At 42.1% G+C, this 23,378-nt stretch overlaps 1 protein-coding gene across 8 annotated transcripts in view; it reads left to right on the top strand.

Moving 5' to 3' along the window:
* Positions 1-23,378, top strand: part of EZH2 (enhancer of zeste 2 polycomb repressive complex 2 subunit) — a 70,060-nt gene that overhangs the window by 34,555 nt on the left and 12,127 nt on the right. For 2 of the 8 annotated variants that reach the window (XM_066262535.1, XM_066262528.1), the window contains exons 1-8: positions 850-972; positions 1,526-1,654; positions 11,565-11,743; positions 14,892-15,008; positions 19,295-19,415; positions 20,709-20,846; positions 21,719-21,821; positions 22,317-22,480. In XM_066262535.1, coding sequence (XP_066118632.1) covers positions 1,585-1,654; positions 11,565-11,743; positions 14,892-15,008; positions 19,295-19,415; positions 20,709-20,846; positions 21,719-21,821; positions 22,317-22,480 — 892 coding nt within the window. In that variant the 5' untranslated portion in view covers positions 850-972; positions 1,526-1,584. Of the gene's footprint in view, positions 1-46; positions 101-848; positions 973-1,525; positions 1,655-11,564; positions 11,744-14,891; positions 15,009-19,294; positions 19,416-20,708; positions 20,847-21,718; positions 21,822-22,316; positions 22,481-23,378 lie in introns of those variants that run through there. The other 6 variants (XM_066262536.1, XM_066262534.1, XM_066262529.1 and 3 more) reach the window with 4 other exon arrangements.

Below are 23,378 nucleotides of genomic sequence, written 5' to 3'. Positions count from 1 at the left end.
TGCTTTTGCCGCATTCCTTTTTCCCTTGCTGGCAGAGAACCCCTCGTGAGCAAAAGTGGCACGGGAGGCACAAATCCAGACTCTTGTCACTGTGTTTAAGGTGAGAACCATGGTTTACAGTATGTGGAGGGGGAATGCTTTAACTTGTACGTTTATTGTATATTGTACTGTTTCTACTTTTAGTGCTGTATATAAATTTTACAGTTTTGGATTTGTCATTTTAAGTTAATATTAGTCATATTTCACTCTAATGTAACGATGAAAACTTAGGATACATTCATTCTGCATGTTTTTGCTCCACAGTGTGATCTCGTAGATTAAAAACTAGCTTGTTATGTCTACTATGCTTATTTCCTGTAATGGGATTGTATTTCTGTAAGATGACTGGCTGCTCTCTAGGAGTGGGGAATCTTTGTAAATAAAAATATCTTTTAAAAGTTGCATTAAGTAGCCTGGCCTATGGTGACGTAATGGGTATAGCATCCACCTGGGATGCTGAGGCCGCCTCTTCAAAACCACATGCTTGCCTGGTCAAGGCACTTATGAGAAGCAATGACCTTCAACCTTACAACCACCACCCCACCCCACCTTTTTCCCTCTCCCCTCTAGAATCAATAAATAAAATCTTTTAAAAAATGGTTGTATTAAGTAAAACTTTATAGTACTTTGAATGAAATGTTTTAAGGATTTAACCATTCAGATCAAATGAGCACCCTTCCTTCTATAAATGTCAACAGTGTAATTATATATTACTTCTTTTGCTGTTTAGTTTGCTGGGGATTAAAACTCAAGTGATCGCATTCAGGCTGGTGAGATGAGTGATTTTAATATGAGACCATTGCTTTTAGAATAATCATGGGCCAGACTGGGAAGAAGTCTGAGAAGGGACCAGTGTGTTGGCGGAAGCGTGTGAAATCAGAGTACATGCGGCTGCGACAGCTCAAGAGGTTCAGGCGAGCCGATGAAGTGAAGGTATCACTTTGTCTTTTGTGAAGATGCATGTCCAGTGGAAGATTACTCCTTAGAGATAAGTGCTAATTGGAAAGGACACACTTTGGGTCAAGGCCATAATATAAACACGGCTTTCATTTAGTATGAGGAATGGAGACTTGGAAGCTCAGGTCCTTGATCTGTCTTAACATAAAAATTGTACTATGCACAATTGTGATGAAAGTTTTCAGCCTCCTTGGCATTCCCTGTCTTTTGTGTACCTCTGCGTTGCATGTGCAGACTTGGGACTCAAAGTACGCAGGGTTTCATGGTTTTCTGTTTTTAAAGTCATTGTAAGTTTTTTTTTTAATACAAAGTTAACAAAAGATGGAAATAATTTCCTGTTCCTCTTCCATTTGCAATAAAATAATAGGTGTGGTGTTTTTGTACCACTTAAATATGGGAAACCACAGTGTATTATAAATGTTTCTGATATTTTTGAGAAATCACTAGATTTTAACCTGCTGTTGGAGAGACTACAAATGTTCTAACAATGGACAATTTCTTTTCTCCTTTCCTTCATTTTTTTAAAAAGAGTATGTTTAGTTCCAATCGTCAGAAAATTGTGGAAAGAACGGAGATTTTAAACCAAGAATGGAAACAGCGAAGGATCCAGCCCGTGCACATCCTGACTTCTGTGAGCTCATTGCGCGGGACCAGGGAGGTTGGTTAACTCACGCGCTGAGTGACTATCAGTGCATTCTGGTTTTTGCTGTTGGGACGTTGGCTGTTTATTGAGGAAGTCACTGACTTCAGGGTGTCCATCTTTTTTATTGCCATTTCATTTTAATATGTAAGTTAATGACTGCTTGACGTAACACTAATACCTATAACGGGGCTCTATAGTTGACATATTTTTATCACTCCTAAGATTCCTAGATTTTTATGAGACGTTGATTAAAAATTCGTTCAAATTAAATACTCTTTCATGTCCTCATCAGATCACTATTTAGAGCAAGGCTTTTTGACTCAGTTGTATTTTTCCCCCATTGATATGAATTAGCTATACTGTAAGAAATGTCTCCCTTTCATTCATGTTCATAGACTAAGAAACTTTTTGTTTAAATTCTAAGGCTTTTTCTGTAAGAATTTTTAAATTCAATGTTGAGAACTTGGAATTTCCTTTTCAATAGCATTTCCGAATGAATGAGATGTTAGAAATCTTGTTTGCAAAGGAAGGTAATAAATCTGTGGTTGATTTGATGATTAAGGAACACACAGGAATACAAGTAGCAACAGGATGGAAGAAAATGGGGAAGCTCGAAGAGGGAGCACTGGTCACAGTAGGGTTGGGCAAAGCGCTTCTGTTTAAGCACCTGTGTCCTATAGGAAAACATAGGATGTGGAACGCTGTCGGACTGGGTTGCAAGCAGATAGGGAAGAAGGGGATTTGGGCCTTAGGTGGCCCCATGTGGTAGATGATTATTTACCTGAGCATCTCTCTAAACAAAGGAATTGTATCTAAAATGTTTCAGTGAGGAGCCATTTTTAATACAGTTTTGTGGTCATCAAGCACCGTTTGCTATTATATGATGCCTGTGCCTGACTGGCTTCAGAGGCTTGTCAGCGCAGTCACAGTGGCCTGGTGTGCACTGCCGGCATGAGGCTGGTGGCGACTGTGTGGGCTGGTGGACCTGATGGTCATGCTGGACTTGGATTGGTTCTTGGCCATTGATACATTTTGTCAGGTGACTGCTCTTTGAAGCTCTGACTTGCAGTTGTATGAATATGTATGCTGTGCTCTTGACACCTGCCGGCCCCCACCCCCAGGGCAGGGCCGCTCTGGGACTATTAATGTGCATAGGGCCAGAGGGATTCCTTCCCTGCTGGTCAGAGCACTCCTGAAGGGTGGAGCTTGGGGCTCGTTTTGAAAGTTGTGTCTGGTGACCTCTTGAAAGTTTTGAGGTGACAGAAAAGCCTTGCTTTTTTCCCTTCCTGAAGGGATAAATCTTAGAAATTTGAAGAAATAAAGTAGAAACACATGAAATACTTTTGGCCATCCATTACAGATCTCAAAATACTATTAAAAGCCCAATTTAAGCCCTGGCTGGTTGGCTCAGCGGTAGAGCCTCGGCCTAGCGTGTGGAGGACCCGGGTTCGATTCCCGGCCAGGGCACACAGGAGAAGCTCCCATTTGCTTCTCCACCCCTCCCCCGCGCCTTCCTCTCTGTCTCTCTCTTCCCCTCCCGCAGCCAAGCTCCATTGGAGCAAAGATGGCCCGGGCCCTGGGGATGGCTCTGTGGCCTCTGCCTCAGGCGCTAGAGTGGCTCTGGTCGCAACATGGCGACGCCCAGGATGGGCAGAGCATCGCCCCCTGGTGGGCAGAGCTTCGCCCCATGGTGGGCGTGCCGGGTGGATCCCGGTCGGGCGCATGCGGGAGTCTGTCTGACTGTCTCTTCCTGTTTCCAGCTTCAGAAAAATGCAAAAAAACCCCCAAACAAACCCAATTTATAATTTAAATTAGTGGAAAAAAACAGCAATAGTTTCTGGCACTGTGCACACAGTATTTCTTTTAGTCGTGGTGGTGGTTGCCTCGTGCCTTCCTTTTCTGCAGGAAGGAGGAAACAGCCTTACAGAGTTGTGTCTGTGCACTTGCTCTAATGATCTGATGTAGGCCCAGAGGGTTCGCTGCGCTTAGAAACATCAAAAAGTTAGTAAAGTTCATTATTTACGTACAACTTGAGTTGTTCATCATATAATTTTTGACCTTTAAGAGTACAATATATTCAAATGAATATTTTCTAATTGAAAGTTTCTTTTAGTTTTATCAAATGGAAGTAAAAGTCATTGTGTGTAAAGGTATCTATTGTGAGTTTATATGAGAAACTGTGAGGAGAAAGTAGCATTTTTGTGGCATTTTTTTCTAAACTGAGTACCCCATGCAGGTTGAGAAACACCATTTTCACAAAATAGAGAAGAGAGGGAGATTGACCCCAACTTCAGATCCCGGTTTCTGGAGTGTGGGACTCTGGCCTAGTCAGGCCTGTCGGTCTGTGAGCTGCTCTTGATAACTGACCTGCTTCAGATGGTGCTTCTTTTACTCCCCTCATTCCCACCCCTATCAAACCACCATCCCTTGACTTTTGGAGGCTGAAGTTTTCTACAGTTTATTGATAAGCTTTTTGGTGTTATCACAATAAATAATAAAATCTTAGGGCTGGTAAGAATCCGAATGATCTCTGTCTAATTGCCTTTTCAGATGACTATATATGTTATTATTTTCTTCAGTTTGAGCCTTTCTAGCTATATATTGATTGCTTTTCTATGTTCTAGAAGTTGGAGTCTAAAGCAGAAGCAGGAGGTCAATGAAGGCCTGTTTCACAGACTTTCCTAGTAGCAGTCTTGGCAGGGTTTGGGCTACGGTGTTGATCCAAATGCCTAGTCCATGGCTTTTAACGTTTGGAAGTGCTGGTGTAACATTGTTTCATTGAACTGCTCATTTTTATAGACTGATCCTTTATAAGTCCTGTCTTTAGTTTAAATTCTTTGTAGTATGATGATGATTCAGTGACAATTTTCAGTTTTTTAAGTTTTTGAGCGTCTTGTACTTTCTTTTCTTTTGTACCTGAAGTTAATACTCAGGTTTTTTTTTTTTTTTTTTAATTTTTTAACCTCTCTTTTTAACACTCAGTTTTGTTTTTATTTTTTTAACAGAGGAGAGGGAGAGACAGAGAGAGGAGAGACAGAGAGAGAGAAGGGGGGAGGAGCAGGAAGCATCAACTCCCATATGTGCCTTGACCAGGCTAGCCTAGGGTTTCGAACCTGCGACCTCAGCATTTCCAGGTTGACGCTTTATCCACTGCTCCACCACAGGTCAGGCAAACACTCAGTTTTAAAGCGACTGATTTTATCAAGTTACTTTAGTAAAGAATGTCTAGCCAGTTGACTTTCTGATCTGATGAGGTGACTGCTATAGAAGATGACTTCAGATCAAGGAGCTCGCAGGAGAGCCTAGAGACCACATCTGTCACATGTTGTTATTTTAGTGTGTGTATTTAAGACACTTTTTGGGCCCTGGCCGGTTAGCTCAGTGGTAGAGCGTCAGCCTAGCGTGTGGGAGTCCCGGGTTTGATTCCTGGCCAGGGCACACAGGAGAAGCGCCCATCTGCTTCTCCACCCCTCCCCCTCTCCTTCCTCTCTGTCTCTCTCTTCCCCTCCCGCAGCCAAGGCTCCACTGGAGCAAAGTTGGCCCGGGCGCTGAGGATGGCTCTGTGGCCTCTGCCTGAGGCGCTAGAATGGCTCTGATTGCGGCAGAGCAACGCCCAAATGGGCAGAGGATCACCCCCTGGTGGGCATGCTGGGTAGATCCTGGTCCGGCACATGCGGGAGTCTGTCTGACTGCCTCCCCGTTTTCAACTTCAGAAAAATACAAAAAAAAAAAAAGACACTTTTTGGTACCTCTTTTGGTTCGAGGTTATAGAACCTTAATCAGTGTTACATATAGAATCTTAATACAAAATGTCTATTTTTCTATTTCTTTTAAAAAATATTTCTGATTTCTTAAAGACAGTGACTATATATATTTTATTTTTATTTCTTTTGTTCTTTGACTAATCTTTTTAACAGGCTTAAAAATTTCACTGAGTGATACATACAGGCCATGGGATGTATGCCTTATTGTCATACTAGGGGCTGTTCATCAGAAAGTTGTTTCTACATCACTTTTCTTTGTCTTCTGTAAGTCTGCATGTCATAGTCATACTCTTCACTGTGTCCATTTTCCCAATTCTAATGAAGAAACTGATTTAAGAATTATTCTTATAGTCCTTACTAGTGCATTTCTTTTTTTTTTTTTTTTTTACTAGTGCATTTCTTATTATACATTTGTCCATTTCTTGCTTAAAAGCAGCAAGGCATTCATTGACTCTTCATAGCAAGCTTTTATGACCTACACATATTATGACTTGAAAGAGGCTTGCTCAAATTATGTCTCTCTTCTGGACATGTGGTAGGATTGGTTTCCTAATTTAAAAATATCCTGCCAATAGGCATTTTTAGATTCCCAGGAGAGTATGTTCTTATGAGAATTCTATCTTATTTACTAATGAAAAGGGTGAGAGTATTTTATGTATGTTGAAACATAGGGCTTCTTTAGCATGCTTGATACAGAAGCAGCATCTGAAAAGCCTCCCCATCTTCATATTCTTGAATAGTTGAATGTCTTTTGGACTCTTTTAGTATATAAGGTGTGCTCTTCTAGAGATACCTGAAATGATTCTTTTTAAATTTATTCATTTTAGAGAGGAGAGAGAGAAGGGGGGGAGCAGGAATCATCAACTCCCATATGTGCCTTGACCAGGCAAGCCCAGGGTTTCAAACTGGTGACCTCAGTGTTTCCAGGTTGACACTTTAGCCACTGCACTACCACAGGTCAGTGTTTCCAGGTTGACACTTTAGCCACTGCGCTACCACAGGTCAGGATAGAGATACCTGAAATGATTTTAAGTTCATCACCTGTCATTTGAAATTTGTAAATTTAGAGACTTCTATCAAAATAACAGAATGTGTAAGTTCTTTTATATGTTTACAATTTGGACTTTTGTTGAAGGAGAAGAAACGTATTTATATGTAAGCATTTGATGACATTATTTATCGATATGCTAATGCACTTTCCTAGGTTAATTGTAAATAAATTTACAGAGAAAAAAAAAATATGTTCGAGTACCCCATGTATAATTTAGTGCTCTTTACCTAAGTACACTCTTAGCTTTCAACACACTAACATGCTTTCTTTCCTTTGTAAATTGCAGGGTTACAGGATCAATGGGTCTAGAGTCTTCTGAGTCCTTTGAGCAGATAATATGGGAGGGAGTGAGGTCGCTTTTCTCATGTCAGAAATAAATGTCTCTTCCAAGTGTCTGCTTTGACTTTCAGTTTGAACATGTCCATCCTTTCTTGGTTCCTGAAGGAACTTGTTTCTGAGTTGCTCTAGGCTGCTCTTTACCTCTCTTAACCATTTGCTGGTATTTATTAATACTTGGAGAATTTAGTCTTATATTAACTTCTGCCATGTATGTAGTTTTTCAAATCACCACAGCCTGCCTTTCCTTTCTGGCTTTCTTCTGGCTAACATAGATGGAGCATTTCTTAAATGGCCACGGTGAAGGTGTTTTTTTCTTTTGAAAGGGAACAAATCCAGTAAAAGCATTTTAAGCTTTTCAAAGGGTCATTTAATGAAAAAGAAAGGTCTCTTAGAGTGTTTGAGTTTATATTTTAAACTTAAGACTATGAACTCTTAAAAATATGTTTATTTTGTGCAACTAATAAACAAGCAGAAGTTGCATTTAATTTGCTGTTTTTCTCCTAGAATGCTGTGTGTATAGTTTGTGTAATTTTTTTTTTTACTGATTTTAGCCAGAGAGAAAGGGAGCGTGAGAGAGAGAGAGAGGAACATCAATCTGCTCCTGTATGTGCCCTAAGTTGGGATCAATTTGGCAACTTCCGTGCTTCAGTATGGTGCTCTAACCAGCGGAGCTATCCGGTCAGGGCTGTGTTTAAAATTATTAAATTGAAGGTTACAAAGATTGTCTTTTCCCAAAATGCAATTTTGACAGGTATTTTAAAAGAAAACAGAATGAGCCAAAGCCAAAAAAAATGCTTGTCTCTGTGCAGTGGTAATGTTTATTGCTCTGAAGAAATAACATTTTATTAGACCTAGAACGCTTACAATTTAGCTTGATAACATAGATTTACCTAAATTCACTGCTTAGGATTCTGTTACTAGGTTTTACAAGAGTATCATTTGTACCATTTTGGGAGGTTTGGGCAGATTTCATGAGCTACCTTGGCAACAGATGTGACAGTTTTAGATCAGCTGTTGTGTCAGTGAAGTTCCTGATTTTCATCTGTCCAATTAAAAGGTCATTGCAGGCTTGACCTGTGGTGGCGCAGTGGATAAAGCGTCAACCGGAAATGCTGAGGTTGCCGGTTTGAAACCCTGGGCTTGCCTGGTCAAGGCACATATGGGAGTTGATGATTCTTGTTCCTTCTTCACCTCTTCTCTCTCTCTCAAAATGAATAAATTAATAAAAGGTCATTGCAAAATGGTAATTGTAAAAATTCACCTAACACAGAAATACGTACATAAAATAAGGCAAAAGTCCCTGTGCTGCTATCCCTGTGACTTTTATTCTTTGACAGTTCTGTATGTGATAGCGCATTAAAAATAATGATAATACAGATTTTATTTTGAAAAGTTACTCCCAGAGGAAACATGCCTGTCCTTTTGGGCCGCTGCTGCCAAGCCCTGTCCCAGCTCTCAGTCGCTTTAAGACTGTGTAGTATTGAGCATTAGAGATAAACTACAATTAATTGCCCTATTCTTAATTGATGGATGTTTAGGTTTTTTTACTTTTGCAGTTAGTGTTTCAGTGAATATCCTTCATGTGTCTCTTTGCATCTTTTGACTAATTTTGTAGGGAAAGCTCCTAAAAATAGAATAACTAGGTCAAGATGATATGCATATTTAAAATTTTAATAGTGATTACCAAATGTCCCCCAAAGGGTTCACCTTTACATTTACCAACTATTTATGGAAGTGTCTGTTTACATTCCCAACATAAAATATTATTTTTTTTATCTTTGTCAGTGCAATAGGTAAAAAATTATTACAGTGTGTTCCTTTGCCTTTTTTTTTTTTTTTTGATGGGGAGGGACAGATAGAGACAGACAGGCAGGAAGGGAGAGAGATGAGAAACATCAAATCTTTGTTGCGGGAACTTACCTTTTTTTTTTTTTTTTCCCTTCTTTACAGAGACAGAGAGAGAGAGACAGGGATAGACAGGAATGGAGAGATGAGAAGCATCAATCATTAGTTTTTCATTGTGCATTGCAACAACTTAGTTGTTCATTGATTGCTTTCTCATACATGCCTTGACCGTGGGACTTCAGCAGACCAAGTAACCTCTTGCTTGAGCCAGCGACCTTGGGCTCAAGCTGGCGAGCTTTTTGCTCAAACCAGATGAGCCCGCGCTCAAGCTGGTGACCTCGGGGTCTCGAACCTGGGTCTTCCGCATCCCAGTCCAACGCTCTATCCACTGTGCCACCGCCTGGTCAGGCGGAACTTACTTTTTCATTGATTGCTTTCTCATGTGCCTTGACCGGAGGTGGGGGGCTGCAGCCAAGCCAGTGATTGCTTCTCAAGCCAGCAACCATGGGGTCATGTCTATGATCCCATGCTCAAGCCGGTGACCTTGGGGTTTTGAACCTGGGTCCTCTGCGTCCCAGGCTCAGTCTGTCCACCGTGCCACCACCTGGTCAGGCGCCTTTTGTTTAATTATTCAGTGAGGTTGAGTACCTGTTGTTCCTATTTCTTTTATGAATTGGGTTATTATGCTCATGGATCTTTTAAAATTAGGTTGAATTTTTAAAAGAGATTGTTTAAGGACTTCTTATATATTATAAATGTTAGTGTTTGATTGTCTGTTTTGCAGATCTCCTCCTTACCCCCATTTTGATGTTGTCTCTGGTATATTTTGGTTATGCAGAAACTTTAAATGTTTGTGTAATTAAATTTCTTCTTTTGATTTCTGCATTTCTTAAAGGCCTAAAAAATCTCCACTTTAAGAGGATAAACTACATATCTGTCCATCTTTACTTTTGGTTCTATTTTTATTATCACCATCAGGAATTTCCTTAGGTGTAGTAAGCGGGGAATTTGGTTTTTAAATTTTTGCTATTTAGCTTTATAGCGGTTTCAACACTATTTACAAAATAATCTGTGAATAATTGCAGAGCAGTTATGAATGAATGTATTTTGCAAAGATCAACCTGATTGGTGGTCACCTGAGCAGGGGGACTCCAGGTTTCTTTGCAGAGACCTTGCTAGGTGCTTCTTGCTTTGTGCCTTCCATGGGGCCTCCGTTGCCCTGTGGCGCTCGGCCCCATGTCCACTCGCAGGAGCGAGACTGTGTGGCAGTAGTGTTGCCACAGCTCATGGAAACCGGGACTTGTATGATCATTTTTGTTTTGTTTCTTAGTTTTTGTGTGTTCTTTTGTTTATTTGGTTTTCCACAAAGCTAGAAATAGTCTTATTTTCCATTCACAGGATAGTCTCTTCTTTTTTAGTATCTTCTAAAATAGCTTTTTAAAAATGAGATTCTTTTAAAAAATAATATTAAATTATTTTTTAGAGAGATAAAAACAGCATTTGTTGTTCCATGTAACTATGCATTCATTGGTTGATTGCTGTATGTGCTCTGACCAGGAACCTGCAACCTTGACGTGTCTGGACAGGGCTCTAAGCAGCTGAGCTACCAGGTCTCACTGGACTATTCTTGAATTAGGTACTGGTGTTTTCATGTAATGGATGAATATGGCTTTGTTCCCAGCTTCTTGTCCTTTGTTGATATTTTTGTAGTTACACCAGCTCACGTCCTGTGACTATTGTTCTGTCTCTGATCTCTAGTAATTTAGCAATTTAAGATTATGAGAAGGTGATTTATCCCAACAGCCCCCTTCTGACCCAGAGTACACTGGGTTTTAAGTTAATGTATTCACTAAGTTTAGGTACATATGTATGGTCTTTCATTCAGATCACGTGTCTGAAGCTAGGGTGCCAGAAGAGCTTTCAGGGTCTAAATTTCCTGAGGTGGTATTCCAAATGTCTTTTGTTCTATGTTAAATGCTGCATGTGGCCTTTCCCCTGAGAAGGGTAAGAGCCGATGCTCACAGGACGCCTCTTTTCTCTTACGCTGATGTCAACTTGGATGCGAGAGCCCTGTGTTGCTGGGGCCCGCCAGTCCCCATGGCTCTGCACGTAAGTGCTTAACAGCAAAACAAATAACTTACAGGCTGGGACGAGCTCGTCTTCATTCCTTAGCGCCAGCACCCTTGATTAGCTGCTTGTATTAAACACACCCGTGTCAGTCTGGATGTCTTTTTTGCATTTTTATTTCTGAAACTCTCCTGCTAGAGCCACTCGTCTCCTTGTATCACCTTCTAGTCATCTTCCTAACCTGGTTAGGAGTCACTTATTACCAAGCTTCTCTTAACTTGATCTCTAGTACTTCCTTCATGTAGAAGCAGCTTGAAGTTAAGTTCCATATACTGTCATAGCAAATGTAAAAGTTGAGTGTATTGTCTTGACTCTGATCTTTTTTTTTTTTTTTTTTCTTTACTCTGATCTTGAAGAATATGTGTAGTTTCAGGAAACATGCTCAGCTTTCTCTAGAGTTGGGGGCAGCTGATGCTTCTGACCCCTTCTTTCCTGCACGTCAGGTGTGAGACAGTTCCTTATTGTTGTTGTACTTGGAAATGCTAAAGGATGTTAGACAATATCAACAGTTCATTGTCTCTGATGTGAAGCAAATGGACCAACTAGTATCCAAGAATATTGTTAACGTGGCTAACTAACTGTATTTCCCCCCTGCTATGCGGAAGTGGGACTTAACCCTTCTAAAGCCTGTTCAGAGACTGGATGGCTGTGGCAGCTGTCCTTTGGGTTGTCCCTCTGTAAGGTGGGAGCCATACTGCCTCACAGGGTCATGGTGAGTTTTAAACGAGGTAACTTGGGTAGAGTCTCGCACAGTGCTTGGCACATAGTAGGTGTGTTAATTTCTCTCCCTTCCCTGCAGGCCCCTCACCTGCTCTTCCCTCCACGATTTTCCATAACCCAGTTTTTACTTGGAGCCAGCCTTCTGCCAAGAGTCTCAGTTTGGTTGTGTCCTCCTACAACTGCTATTTTTGGCTTGACTTCCCTCTCCAGCTCCCAGTGGTCCAGCCACACAGCCGCCTGTGGTACCAGCTGGTTGATGTAAGTCCATCCATCCTCAGAGGAACCTGGTTATTACCAGTAAGCTGTGCTTCTCTGAAAATGTAGCACCCTTGATAACGAATGTAGTTTTTTCTTTATCACTGATGATTAGTCATCTATGATAACTTACTCTTGTGATCCTCAGGTTGGAACTAGAATTAGAGAATTGACTTTGTTGGCATAGGTGTCCTAGTGAGCTCCTGAGCCCAGGACATGTGACTGATGAGGTAAAACGCTGGGGAGACCCGTGAGGTCAGCCCTTCAGTACTGAGTGTTAGGCGGCTTACTTGTCTCACCTGTCAAGGATGATACATTTTCAAAGAAAAAACGTTACTGGTAAGTAACTGGGATTTTTGAGTTAATTTTCCTATAAGTCAATAAATAAGAATTCCCAAACTTGTTTTTATCGACAAATGCATTTGCATTTGAATATTATTTCAAAAATGAAAGGAATATGGTTATTAGTTAAGGTCGATAGTTAAAGAATGGGATAGGGTTCTGGAGGTAACCAGGTAGACCATGAGGCAGTGTAGACCTTTAGTTTTCTAAGTATATACTTTCTGAGCTATCAAGAGAAATTTGCAGCTGAAGTCTCCATTGGGAGAGTCAGCAAATGTAGTCTATATTCAGAAACATTTTTTGAGTGCCTACTCTTTTTTGAGACACTGTGCTGAGTATGGGAGTGAGACAGAGGTGAAGCCACACTTGGCCTCCGCCGCGTCCAGAGCGTGCGGTGGTGCTCATAGGGTTCGTATCGAGAGGGTGGCTCCTGGGATTGTGGCAGTGTGGGCGGAGGTCACCCTGAGGATTCAGCCTTTGCCATCTGATTTCTGTGCTTTAGTCAGTCCTCTCTGTCCACAGGAAAACTCAGCTGGCCTCATTCGAAAGCCCAGAGCATTTTCTGTGCGGCTAGAGCACACAGATAAAGCAAAGCCAGTGTCCCTCCCACTTCGTAGATGAATAGAACATTCGGCTTTCTGACCTGGAGTGTGACCTTGGATTTAGATGTTAAAGTGGGCAAATAGGGCAGAATTGGAGAGGCAGCCTACTCCATTGCACCCCCTTGGGCTTTTTAGGGGGCTCATCTTTAGAATTGGAATCACAGAATTAATTACCCCTACTAAGTATAAAATAAAAATAAAAGGCTGTAATTGTTTTGAAAGGTTTGAGAATTATTTTGTACTTGAAATCACTGGACAGTGTATAATACTTGCCCCAAAGTTACCGGGTTAAGTATTCCTTCTCAGGAGGGAAGGCAGACGTGGCCGAGGCAGGAAGAGGGGCGCTGGGGGGGGGATGGAGCACCCACCTCACGGCTGTGCCAGGGCGATGCCCTGGGGTGTTGCCGTCAGGCTTTGGTCTCCGTCCTGGGCGGCAGTTGACTGCCTTGTTGACAAGCCAGTTACTGAACCCTGAACCTCAGTGCCCTCTCATTTGTGAAGTTATGAAGCTAAAGGCTGAGACAAGAGTGGTTAAGAAAGTGTCTGTAAAGCACTTAGCACAGTGCCTGCAACATAGTACGTGCTCAATAAATGTTAACTGTTGTTAGTGGATTATTGGACGGATGGATGAAGAACTGTATCAGACTAAAGAGTGGAACCGGGAAAGTTTGTGGGTTCTGGAGCATTGGTGAACTGTTCACACGTTATTTATTTGAGCTATGAATAAATATACTTTATAGTTATAATTATTATCTTTATCTTTGCCCTTTGGAAAGCAAATTAATGGGTAGTCACTGTCACAGTTCTGACTACTCCATCTTTAAACCTTCCCTTCCACCAAGGAAGAAGCTATTTTTGTGCTGCAGAGACTGTGACTGTGGCCGTTGCCAGGTTACCCCTGGCCTGATGAAATGCTGAGGGCCTGGTGTGGCCTGTGCCAATGATGTCCACTCTGATGTCACCATATCTAGAACTGATATTTTAAAGACCTCTTAAATAAAAATTAAATGTTTAATAGTTGTCTGTATATGTAATTTTTTGCTTTATTTTACCACTTCAGTTTTTTTTTTTTTTTTTTTTTGCTCTGTTTTCATTGATTACAGATTATGAATGTGTCTCCAGGGTATTTTTGAGAAGCTCTGGAGACCTGATAATTGTGTGACGGTGCCCTTTAGGGAAAGCTGGATTCCTAGATAGGATGGAACGTGCTATGGTTATTTGGGCACAATTTTACCGTATTTCATAGAATCAAAGATGCAGACTTATTATCATTTTAACACCTGAAAGAGTCATGCATTTTAGAATCACTGTGATAAGAAAGCATCATGTTACAGCTCACTTGGAAAGTTGTTTCTTAGTGAAGCAGAAGGGAAGGAGGAATGCCTTGGAATCGATGTCATCGTGGATTGGATGAAATACGGTATTTCAAGGAGGCAGAGGCACTTAAACATTAGAGAGATTTGGTATCATGGCAAGATATGCTGGGGCTCCCGGGCCAGACTTTCTGGATTCAGATTCTAGCTCTATGTGACTTTGGGCCAGTTACTTATCCTTTCTTTTATTCTCTCCCCTGAAAGGTGGAGGCTCAGGACAGCCCCCATCGTACAGCATTGTGATGAGGACTGAATAGGACCAGACACGTGATGTGTGGAAGGGAGCGCCCAGCATGTAGAAAGGGCTTTTAACATTAGCTATTATTATTAAGTTTAGAAATTACACTTTACAGACTCTATTTGAATCCATTTGTTGTGATTGAAATCAGATGTGTTTAACCCTTTAATGTTTGTGTATCACCTGATAGTTGAGCAAATGTCATCTTGGTTGTTTAAAAGGAAAGATAAAGATAAGTGTTAACCTAGCAAGTCTTCATATTTTCATTAAGATTGAAGTGGCACATTTGGTATCTCTTATTAGTATCTATGTCGTTGAGGGATGGAAGACATTCTGAGCTGTTAATCTGAATCTAATACAAATACAGTTTTTGATTGGTAAGTATGGGAAGGGATGGAGGGCTTTATAAACTTGCAAAATCTGAAGCAAGTAGGAGAGGAGAGAATCCTTTTTGATTTTTTTATGCACTTTACTATTTTATTTTAGGTAAAGACGGTAATTAAAAATTGTAAAAGTTTCCTTTTAAAAATTATTTAAATACGATTGCTACTGCGTCAGGTTGTCTTACTCTTATGAGTCATTTTATTCTGTCCTAGTGTTCGGTGACCAGTGACCTAGATTTTCCGACACAAGTCATTCCACTAAAGACTCTGAACGCGGTTGCCTCGGTGCCCATAATGTATTCGTGGTCTCCCCTGCAGCAGAACTTCATGGTACGTAACGCATGCATCTTCTGCTTATTTGATAATCACTGTTTGAAATAAACAGCATCGATGATTTTCTCATGAAGGTGAGTCAGTATGAGTGAAAAAGCTATCGAAATGGTGGAACTTAGAGTGATGGCTTTTTACACACACGCACACACACGCACACACACACCCACACACCACACACACACACCCACCCACCCACCCACACACACACACACACACATTTAATATAGAGGCATGTATATTTTCTTTTGATGTTATTTATTGATTTCAGAGAGGAGAGAGAGTGAAAGGGGATGGGGAGTGGGAAGCATCAACTCGTAGTAGTTGCTTCTCATGTGTGCCCTGCAAGCCCAGGGTTTCATACTGGTGACCTCAGCATTCCAGGTCGATGCTCTATCCACTGTGCCCCCACAGGTCAGGCTTTATATATGTATTTTAATCCTTTACAGTATTGCTCTTTTCCTAGTTCTTTGTAGTTAAAATAGTCTTTAATGGAAACCATACCTGGGATTAAAAACATTTAAAATATGAAATTTATAGTTCTTAAGTCTGTCATAGGTCAGTCTGACTGAAGTTTTGTTAATAGAGAACTTATTTAAACAATTTTAGGCAGCACGCTATTAAACGATAGTGTATACTGTGGAATATACTCAGGGTTTATAAAACACAAGCACATTGCCACAGATGACACTAGCCTGGTAGCTTCAGTGGCTTTGTAATGAAATGCTAGTGTTTTTAGTTCTTGACAGAAGGAGGTGAAGGAGGATGGAAGAGAGAGGACTGTGCGTTCTCAACCTGTGTTCTGTAAAAATATAGTTTATTACTTGAGATATAAAATAGTAAGGGCAGTATAACATGGCTGGAGGGCTTTGGTGAGCTTGCTTGAGAGAACTGTCTTTAATAACGTAAAGGCTTTACAGTGCAGGGTTAAAGGCATGCTTTGTGTTCTTCTCGCAGTTGCATAGATTTGTGCGTTCAGGGCTTTATTTCAAAAACGTTTAGTTTAAGAATCCTATTGTGAGAAGTTTCATATTTTCACAGATTGAAATGCTGAAAGAATATTGTTTTAAGTTGCCCAGATACAGGATTTATGAGCCATCCGTGGGTTTGGCTGGACACTGATTAAAGCAGATTAGGCAGACTGTTATGCTAGGCTATGTTTTGAGGACAAGATTATATGGATATAATTGGGAAGATGAAAAAACCATGCCACTTAATCTTGCCTTATATCCATCAATACAAACATTCCCAGTTTAAATGAGATTTGTGCAAGTGAGACGCAGAGAAAGCTGGACTCTTCAGCTGTACACAAGCTTGAATCCAAATAGACCAGAACATTAAAATGAAAATTTTCACTTTATATTCCATGTGTACTTTTTCTCCTAATTTCCCTTTTCTCTCTATGTCAAAGGTAAGAACTGTGCAATTGTCCTAAATTTGTTATTTTGGGATTTGGGGGAAATTTCTCCTTTCTTCATCTTTCCTGCTCTCTACTACCAGAAAGCCCCTATAAGTCTCAGGGTCTTCTCCTGGGTGATTCCCCCTATCTGCACGGCCCAGCTCCGGGCACCTGTCACTTGAAATAGCTGCCCTGACCTCATGTCAGACTTAGCCAGTCCTTGCTGTTTATCAGAATTCTTTTTCTAAAATTCTGTTTAGAGTCCCTGTTCAGTGGCCTACGATGCAGAATATCCTTACTTTAGTTTACTTTAGTGTCCCTTAATATGGATTTCAGAGTGCTAGTGTTTATGATTACTGTCTTTAATTCTATCTATCCTATTTATTTTTGTATTTTTTTCAAAGTGAGAAGCAGGGGAGGCAGACAGACAGACTCCCACATGCGCCTGAATGGGATCCACCGGGCATGCCCACCAGAGGACGATGCTCTGCCCATTTAGGGTGTTTCTCCTTTGCGGCTGGAGCCATTCTAGCACCTGAGGTAGAGGCCATGGAGCTGTCCTCAGCACCCGGGGCCAACTTTGCTCCAGTGGAGCCTTGACTGCGGGAGGGGAAAAGAGAGAGAGAGAGAGAGAAAGGAGAGAGGGAAGGGTGGAGAAGCAGATGGGCACTTCTCCTGTGTGCCCTGACTAGAATTGAACCTGGGACTTCCACATGCCAGGCTGATGCTCTACCACTGAGCCAGCCAGCCAGGCCTTGTCTTTTTCTTTCTTTTTTTTTTCTTTTTTTTTTTTTTGTGGCAGAGACAGAGAGAGTCAGAGAGAGGGACAGATAGGAAGGGAGAGAGATGAGAAACATCAATTCTTAGTTGTGGCTCCTTAGTTGTTCATTGATTGATTTCTCATATGTGCCTTGACCTGGGGGCTATAGCAGACTGAGTGACCCCTTGCTTGAGCCAGTGACCTTGGGCTCAAGCTGGTGAGCCCTGCTCAAACCAGATGAGCCCGTGCTCAAGCTGCTGACCTTGGGGGGTCTCGAACCTGGGTCCTCCACATCCCAGTCTGACGCTCTATCCACTGCGCCACCACTTGGTCAGGCCTTTTTAATTCTTTACTGAGAACTCTCTCCTGTCTGTGACAGCCAGTTTCCTGTCCCGGTCTTTGGAAGCACTCCATTCTCTGAGCTTTTGACTGGCTTCCTGGCCAGCCTAGTGCCCTTTCACCCCTGTTGTCTTCTAGCCCTGGATCGAAACTCATTTGTTACCTCATTAACATAATCAGTTTTGATGTGCTTGTTGCTTATCTCAGCATTAAAATATTTTTTGCTATTGTAGCATGTTTTATGTAAACAAGGAGTCCTTTTTTGGTATAAACTTTGAACAGACCATTGGTACTCTATTTTATATCCCTAGAATTTTATTGCATTGACCGTCTCTCAATAACTAGATCAGATGATATTTAGAAACCCTTACATTAGATTTTTTTTGAGATAGCTATTTATAGCTGACTTGGATAAACCATGTTTTATTAATTCTAAGATGCTATAAATAGGAATGTATACATAACATAATGGAAAGTTGTAATGATTGATATGTTAGATTAGGTAAACATTTTTTCTGAAATTTGTTTCTCAGTTATGCCTATTGGTAAGAGGGGTCATTTTTGATAGTTTCAGAGTTTGCTACCTGTTGTTCTGGGCCTGGAGAACTGGGTAATGCTACTTGCTGATGAAAGAATTGCTGTATATCATGTGGTACAGTGGTCCCAAACCTTTTTTAGGCCACTGACTGGTTTAATGTCAAAATATTTTCAGGGACCAGCCTTGAGGGTGGGACGGATAAATGTATCACGTGACCGAGACAAGCGTCAAGAGTGAGTTTTAGGCCCTGGCCGGTTGGCTCAGCAGTAGAGCGTCGGCCTGGCGTGCGGGGGACCCGGGTTCGATTCCCAGCCAGGGCACATAGGAGAAGTGCCCATTTGCTTCTCCACCCCCCCCTTCCTCTCTGTCTCTCTCTTCCCCTCCCACAGCCAAGGTTCCATTGGAGCAAAGATGGCCTGGGCGCTGGGGATGGCTCCTTGGCCTCTGCCCCAGGCGCTAGAGTGGCTCTGGTCTCGGCAGAGCGACGTCCCGGAGGGGCAGAGCATGGCCCCCTGGTGGGCAGAGCGTCCGCCGCTGGTGGGCGTGCCGGGTGGATCTCGGTCAGGCGCATGCGGGAGTCTGTCTGTCTCTCCCCGTTTCCAGCTTCAGAAAAAGAAAAAAAAGAAAAAAGAGTGAGTCTTAGACGGATGTAACAGGAGGGAATCTGGTCTTTTTTTTGTTTGTTTGTTTTTTGTATTTTTCTGAAGTTGGAAACGGGGAAACAGACTCCCGCATGCGCCCGACCGGGATCCACCCGGCACGCCCACCAGGGGGCTTTGCTCTGCCTATCTGGGGCGTTGCTCTGTTGCAACCAGAGCCATTCTAGTGCCTGAGGCAGAGGCCACAGAGCCATCCTCAGCACCCAGGCCAACTTTGCTCCAATGGAGCGTTGGCTGCAGGAGGGGAAGAGAGAGACAGAGAGGAAGGAGAGGGGGAGGGGTGGAGAAGCAGATGGGTACTTCTCCTGTGTGCCCTGGCCGGGAATTAAACCCGGGACTCCTGCACGCCAGGCCGACGCTCTACCACTGAGCCAACTGGCCAGGATGGAATCTGGTCATTTTTTAAAAATAAAACATTGTTCAGACTTAAATATAAATAAAACGGAAATAATATAAGTTATTTATTCTTTCTCTGCGGACCGGTACTGGTCTGCGGCCCGGGAGTTGGGGACCACTGATGTAGTACATTGATTCAAAATTTGATACTCAGGAGAAGGCTGCTTTTTAACTTTTTATTTTTTTGACTTTTAGGTGGAAGATGAAACTGTTCTACATAACATTCCTTATATGGGTGATGAAGTTTTAGACCAGGATGGGACTTTCATTGAAGAACTAATAAAAAACTATGATGGAAAAGTACATGGGGATAGAGGTGAGCCATGTGTTTATTCTCCTAGAAAAGGGGGCCAAATAACAGAGAGAGAGATTGCCCTTTCTGGTCACTCGGTTGGAGTGTCATCCCCAGAATGCCAAGGTTGCGGATTCAATCCCCGGCCAGGGCACGTAGAAGAATCAAGCAGTGAATATGTAAATAAGTAGAAAACAAATCAAGGTTTCTCTTCCTGCCCTCCCCCCAAAAGTCACTTAAAAGGAATTGGAGATACTGTAGTTTTGTTTTTTTTTAAAGCATAGGTATGAATATTTTTTAAAATATTAAAATACAGCTTTGTGCTGACTTAACTGGCCCACAAACCTAACATTTTTAGTGTTTTTCTTATTTTTAAATTGAAGACCATGTTTGCCATGTGAAAATTATACAAAGTTGGTTACAACATACATTTTGTGAATAGTACATAAGTAGGATTGAGTGTATCAGACTTTAAGATCTTTAGCAGTAGCCTGACCAGGTGGTGGCGCAGTGGATAGAGCGTTGGACTGGGATGCAGAAGGACCCAGGTTCGAGACCCCGAGGTCGCCAGCTTGAGCGCGGGCTCATCTGGCTTGAGCAAAGAGCTCACCAGCTTGGACCCAAGGTCGCTGGCTCCAGCGGGGGTTACTCGGTCTGCTGAAGGCCCATGGTTGGGGCGCATGTGAGAAAGCAATCAATGAACAACTAAGAAGTCGCAACGAGAAACTGATTATTGATGCTTCTCATCTCTCTCCGTTCCTGTCTGTCCCTGTCTATCTCTGCCTCTGTAAAAAATAAATAAATAAAAATGTTCTTTAAAAAAAAAAGATCTTTAGCAGTAAAATTAGTTAAGGCTGGAGCTTGACTTATGTGACAGGACTCCAAAAGGCCCTGCATGCTGGCCCCTGCCCCTCAGGCCACTGCAGTGCCTGAGGCTCTGTCATTGGAGTCAAGGCTTCCAGGTATTCCGTGTCCAAGAGAGCCTGCTCCTTGTCTGGCAGGAGGGGGCAGGTGTGACGTAGGCAGCTGTTCTCGTCAATAATGGGAAGCAAGCTGTCAGGTACATCATTTGGGGATGAGGTTAATGTTAGAGACACTGCAGACTTTTGGGGGAGGGATGATTGAAGAGAAAATGTCAGGCAGGTAAATTTTGTTCCTAACTCTGCCTTGGGCCAGTTCCGTAGAGGACCTTCCCCTCATTTTAATAATAATGTTACAGTGCTGATGACAGGCTCTGGCTCGCACATGGGAAAAGGCACCTGTCAGCTTTTGTCACTGTTCTCTGTGTACTGCTGATACCTGACTTGTGATTTTCAGAGTGTGGGTTTATAAATGATGAGATCTTTGTGGAGTTGGTGAATGCTCTTGGCCAGTACAATGATGACGACGACGATGACGGAGATGATCCCGATGACAGAGAGGAAAAGCAGAAAGACCTGGAGGAGAACCGAGATGGTATGTCCATTAGGCTGTGTCACCATTTCCACACTTCCCAGAAGCAGCATGGTGCAAGTGGGTCTTAATTGTCTTCCAAAAATTACCTTGCTAGCAGTGTGATTGGAGTTAGAGGGCTCTCTGTAGCATTTCATTCTGCACTCGAACACCTTCTTTTCTTCTGGGTTTCACTGGGCGGTCTAAGTCATTAGATAACACAGCGGTCATCCATGTGCACCAGCAGTGAGCTCATTGCTTTATGTGCGCCAACTCCCTTACTCCTCATAATGTCCACCAGGTGGGCCTGTTTCATAGTGAGGAGGCAGGTGTAGTCACTGAAGGAACTTGTTTAAGTCTCCACCATTTGGGAAGACACAGTCCAGCTCACAGAAACGGGAACCGGCTCTAACTCCAGAGCTTGTGCTGTAACCCCATCCCCAGAAAGGCAGGCTCACAGGGCAGCTGAGAGTTGAGGAGACTTGGCAGAGTTCATTGTCAAGGCAGCATAGAAAGATTGGGGGTGGGGGGGAGCTGTAATTTCAGAGAAGCATAAACATTTTCTGATAGGCACCATAGTGATCATGTAGTTAACAGGGGAGGAGCCAGACCCAAGTGGATCACGGACCAGCCAAGTTCACAAAACCCGTTAGTGGCAGAGCTGGGATTAGAACCTTCGCTTTTCTGCCTTCTGTCTGCTTAAAACTTTCCACATTGGGGTTTGAAAGTTTGTTTGACCTGTTATGCCACATATACATGTAAAGTATTTTGGAAGGAAGTGAAACACAAAGTTGATCTTTTCTTAGAGGATGAGCTTTGTTACATAGAGTTGAATGGAGAAAATGAACGGTTGAAACCTTGGTCATTCTTTGTTTTCTTTCATATTTCCGTTTTAGATAAAGAAAGCCACCCACTTCGTAAATTTCCTTCCGATAAAATTTTTGAAGCCATTTCCTCAATGTTTCCAGATAAAGGCACAGCAGAAGAACTAAAGGAAAAGTAAGACTTGCTCTTTTGAGCTAGCCTCACCTTGTAGGGGATGCCACCAACTATTGCTTTATTGTAAGTGGAGCTAATGTCGCTGCTGACCCTCTCACTTCATTGGCCGCAGTGTTTGCCAGACATGAGAAGCGGTGCATGGTCCCCACGGGCTGCGTCCTGCACAGCCATACTGTCAGTAGAACCACACACACACAGTGTGCAGCGAGCAGCTCATGTCGAGGAACAGTTATCGGGACAGCTGTAGAAATTTTAGTGCAGCTGATGTTTAATATAAGAACATTTTTCATGATAGCTCTGAATCGTATCTGAATTTGACTTGATATATCACATGTAATATTTAATTGGCTCTTCACAAGATGGTTGTAGTAGGTTGGACCTTTCTTTTGTGCTTTAGGCAAGATAAAAATAAAACATGGAATCTGTTTAGAAACAAAAATTTTAAAACAGTCACTTCTGTTTCCCACGGACTTAGTTTTCCTTGGTTCACATCAGGTATAAAGAACTCACCGAGCAGCAGCTCCCAGGAGCTCTTCCTCCTGAGTGCACCCCGAACATAGATGGACCAAACGCCAAATCCGTCCAGAGGGAGCAGAGCCTGCACTCGTTCCACACGCTCTTCTGTCGGCGGTGCTTCAAGTACGACTGCTTCCTACATCGTAAGTGCAGTTATTGTACGTTTTCATTTTCTATCTTTATTGTGGAATATGTCTTAGTGCAACCTGGAAATTGTTGGCGTTTATTACAACTAGAATTTATCATGTAATCTTGCAGTTATAATTGAAAAATGTTAGGATCACTTTCTTGTTATTTTTTAATTTGTTGCTTGAGGGTTGCTCCGAAGTCATTTGCATGTGTTGTGAGTTGGGCTGTTGTGTCCCACTTCCCTGTGATACAGGTCAGGGGTTTTCCCATAAATGCTAACTGAGCAGTTGTTTTATAATAAAAGTATTACTGTGCACTAGCTGACAGCCCAGGCAGTGGTCGGCAAACTCATTAGTCAACAGAGCCAAATATCAACAGTACAACGATTGAAATTTCTTTTGAGAGCCAAAGTTTTTAAACTTATATAGGTAGGTACATTGTTATTAATTTAATTAGGGTATTCCTAAGCTGGCCTTTGCTAAAAACATCCTCAGTCTGATTGAGCTGCATGTGGCTCGCAAGCCACGGTTTGCTGACCACTGGCCCAGGGCAACACTGTGATATTAGTGAACAAATTTTGTTGAAGAAATTGGCTAACAAGCTGTTTATATATAAGGACCTGGCTGGGTAGCTCAGTTGGATAGAGCCTTGTCCTGATATACCAAGGTTGTGGGTTTGATCCCCAGACAATAAGTGGTGTTGGGAAAGTTGGACAGACATGCAAAACAAAGAGATTGCACCTTCTTACAGCATACACAATAATACATTCACAGTGGCATAAAGACTTAGATGAACTCAAGACCATGCAAGTTCTAGAAAACATAGACGGTAAAATCTCGGACATTTCTCGTAGCAGTGTTTTTTCTGATATATAACCTCAGATAAGGGAAACAGAAAAAAGATACAAATGTG

Source organism: Saccopteryx bilineata, chromosome 2 (genome assembly GCF_036850765.1).
Source record: "Saccopteryx bilineata isolate mSacBil1 chromosome 2, mSacBil1_pri_phased_curated, whole genome shotgun sequence".
NCBI classification, from domain to species: domain Eukaryota; kingdom Metazoa; phylum Chordata; class Mammalia; order Chiroptera; family Emballonuridae; genus Saccopteryx; species Saccopteryx bilineata.
The sequence above is the reverse complement of the archived record's forward strand: the minus strand, read 5'-3'. Positions and strand labels throughout refer to the sequence as shown.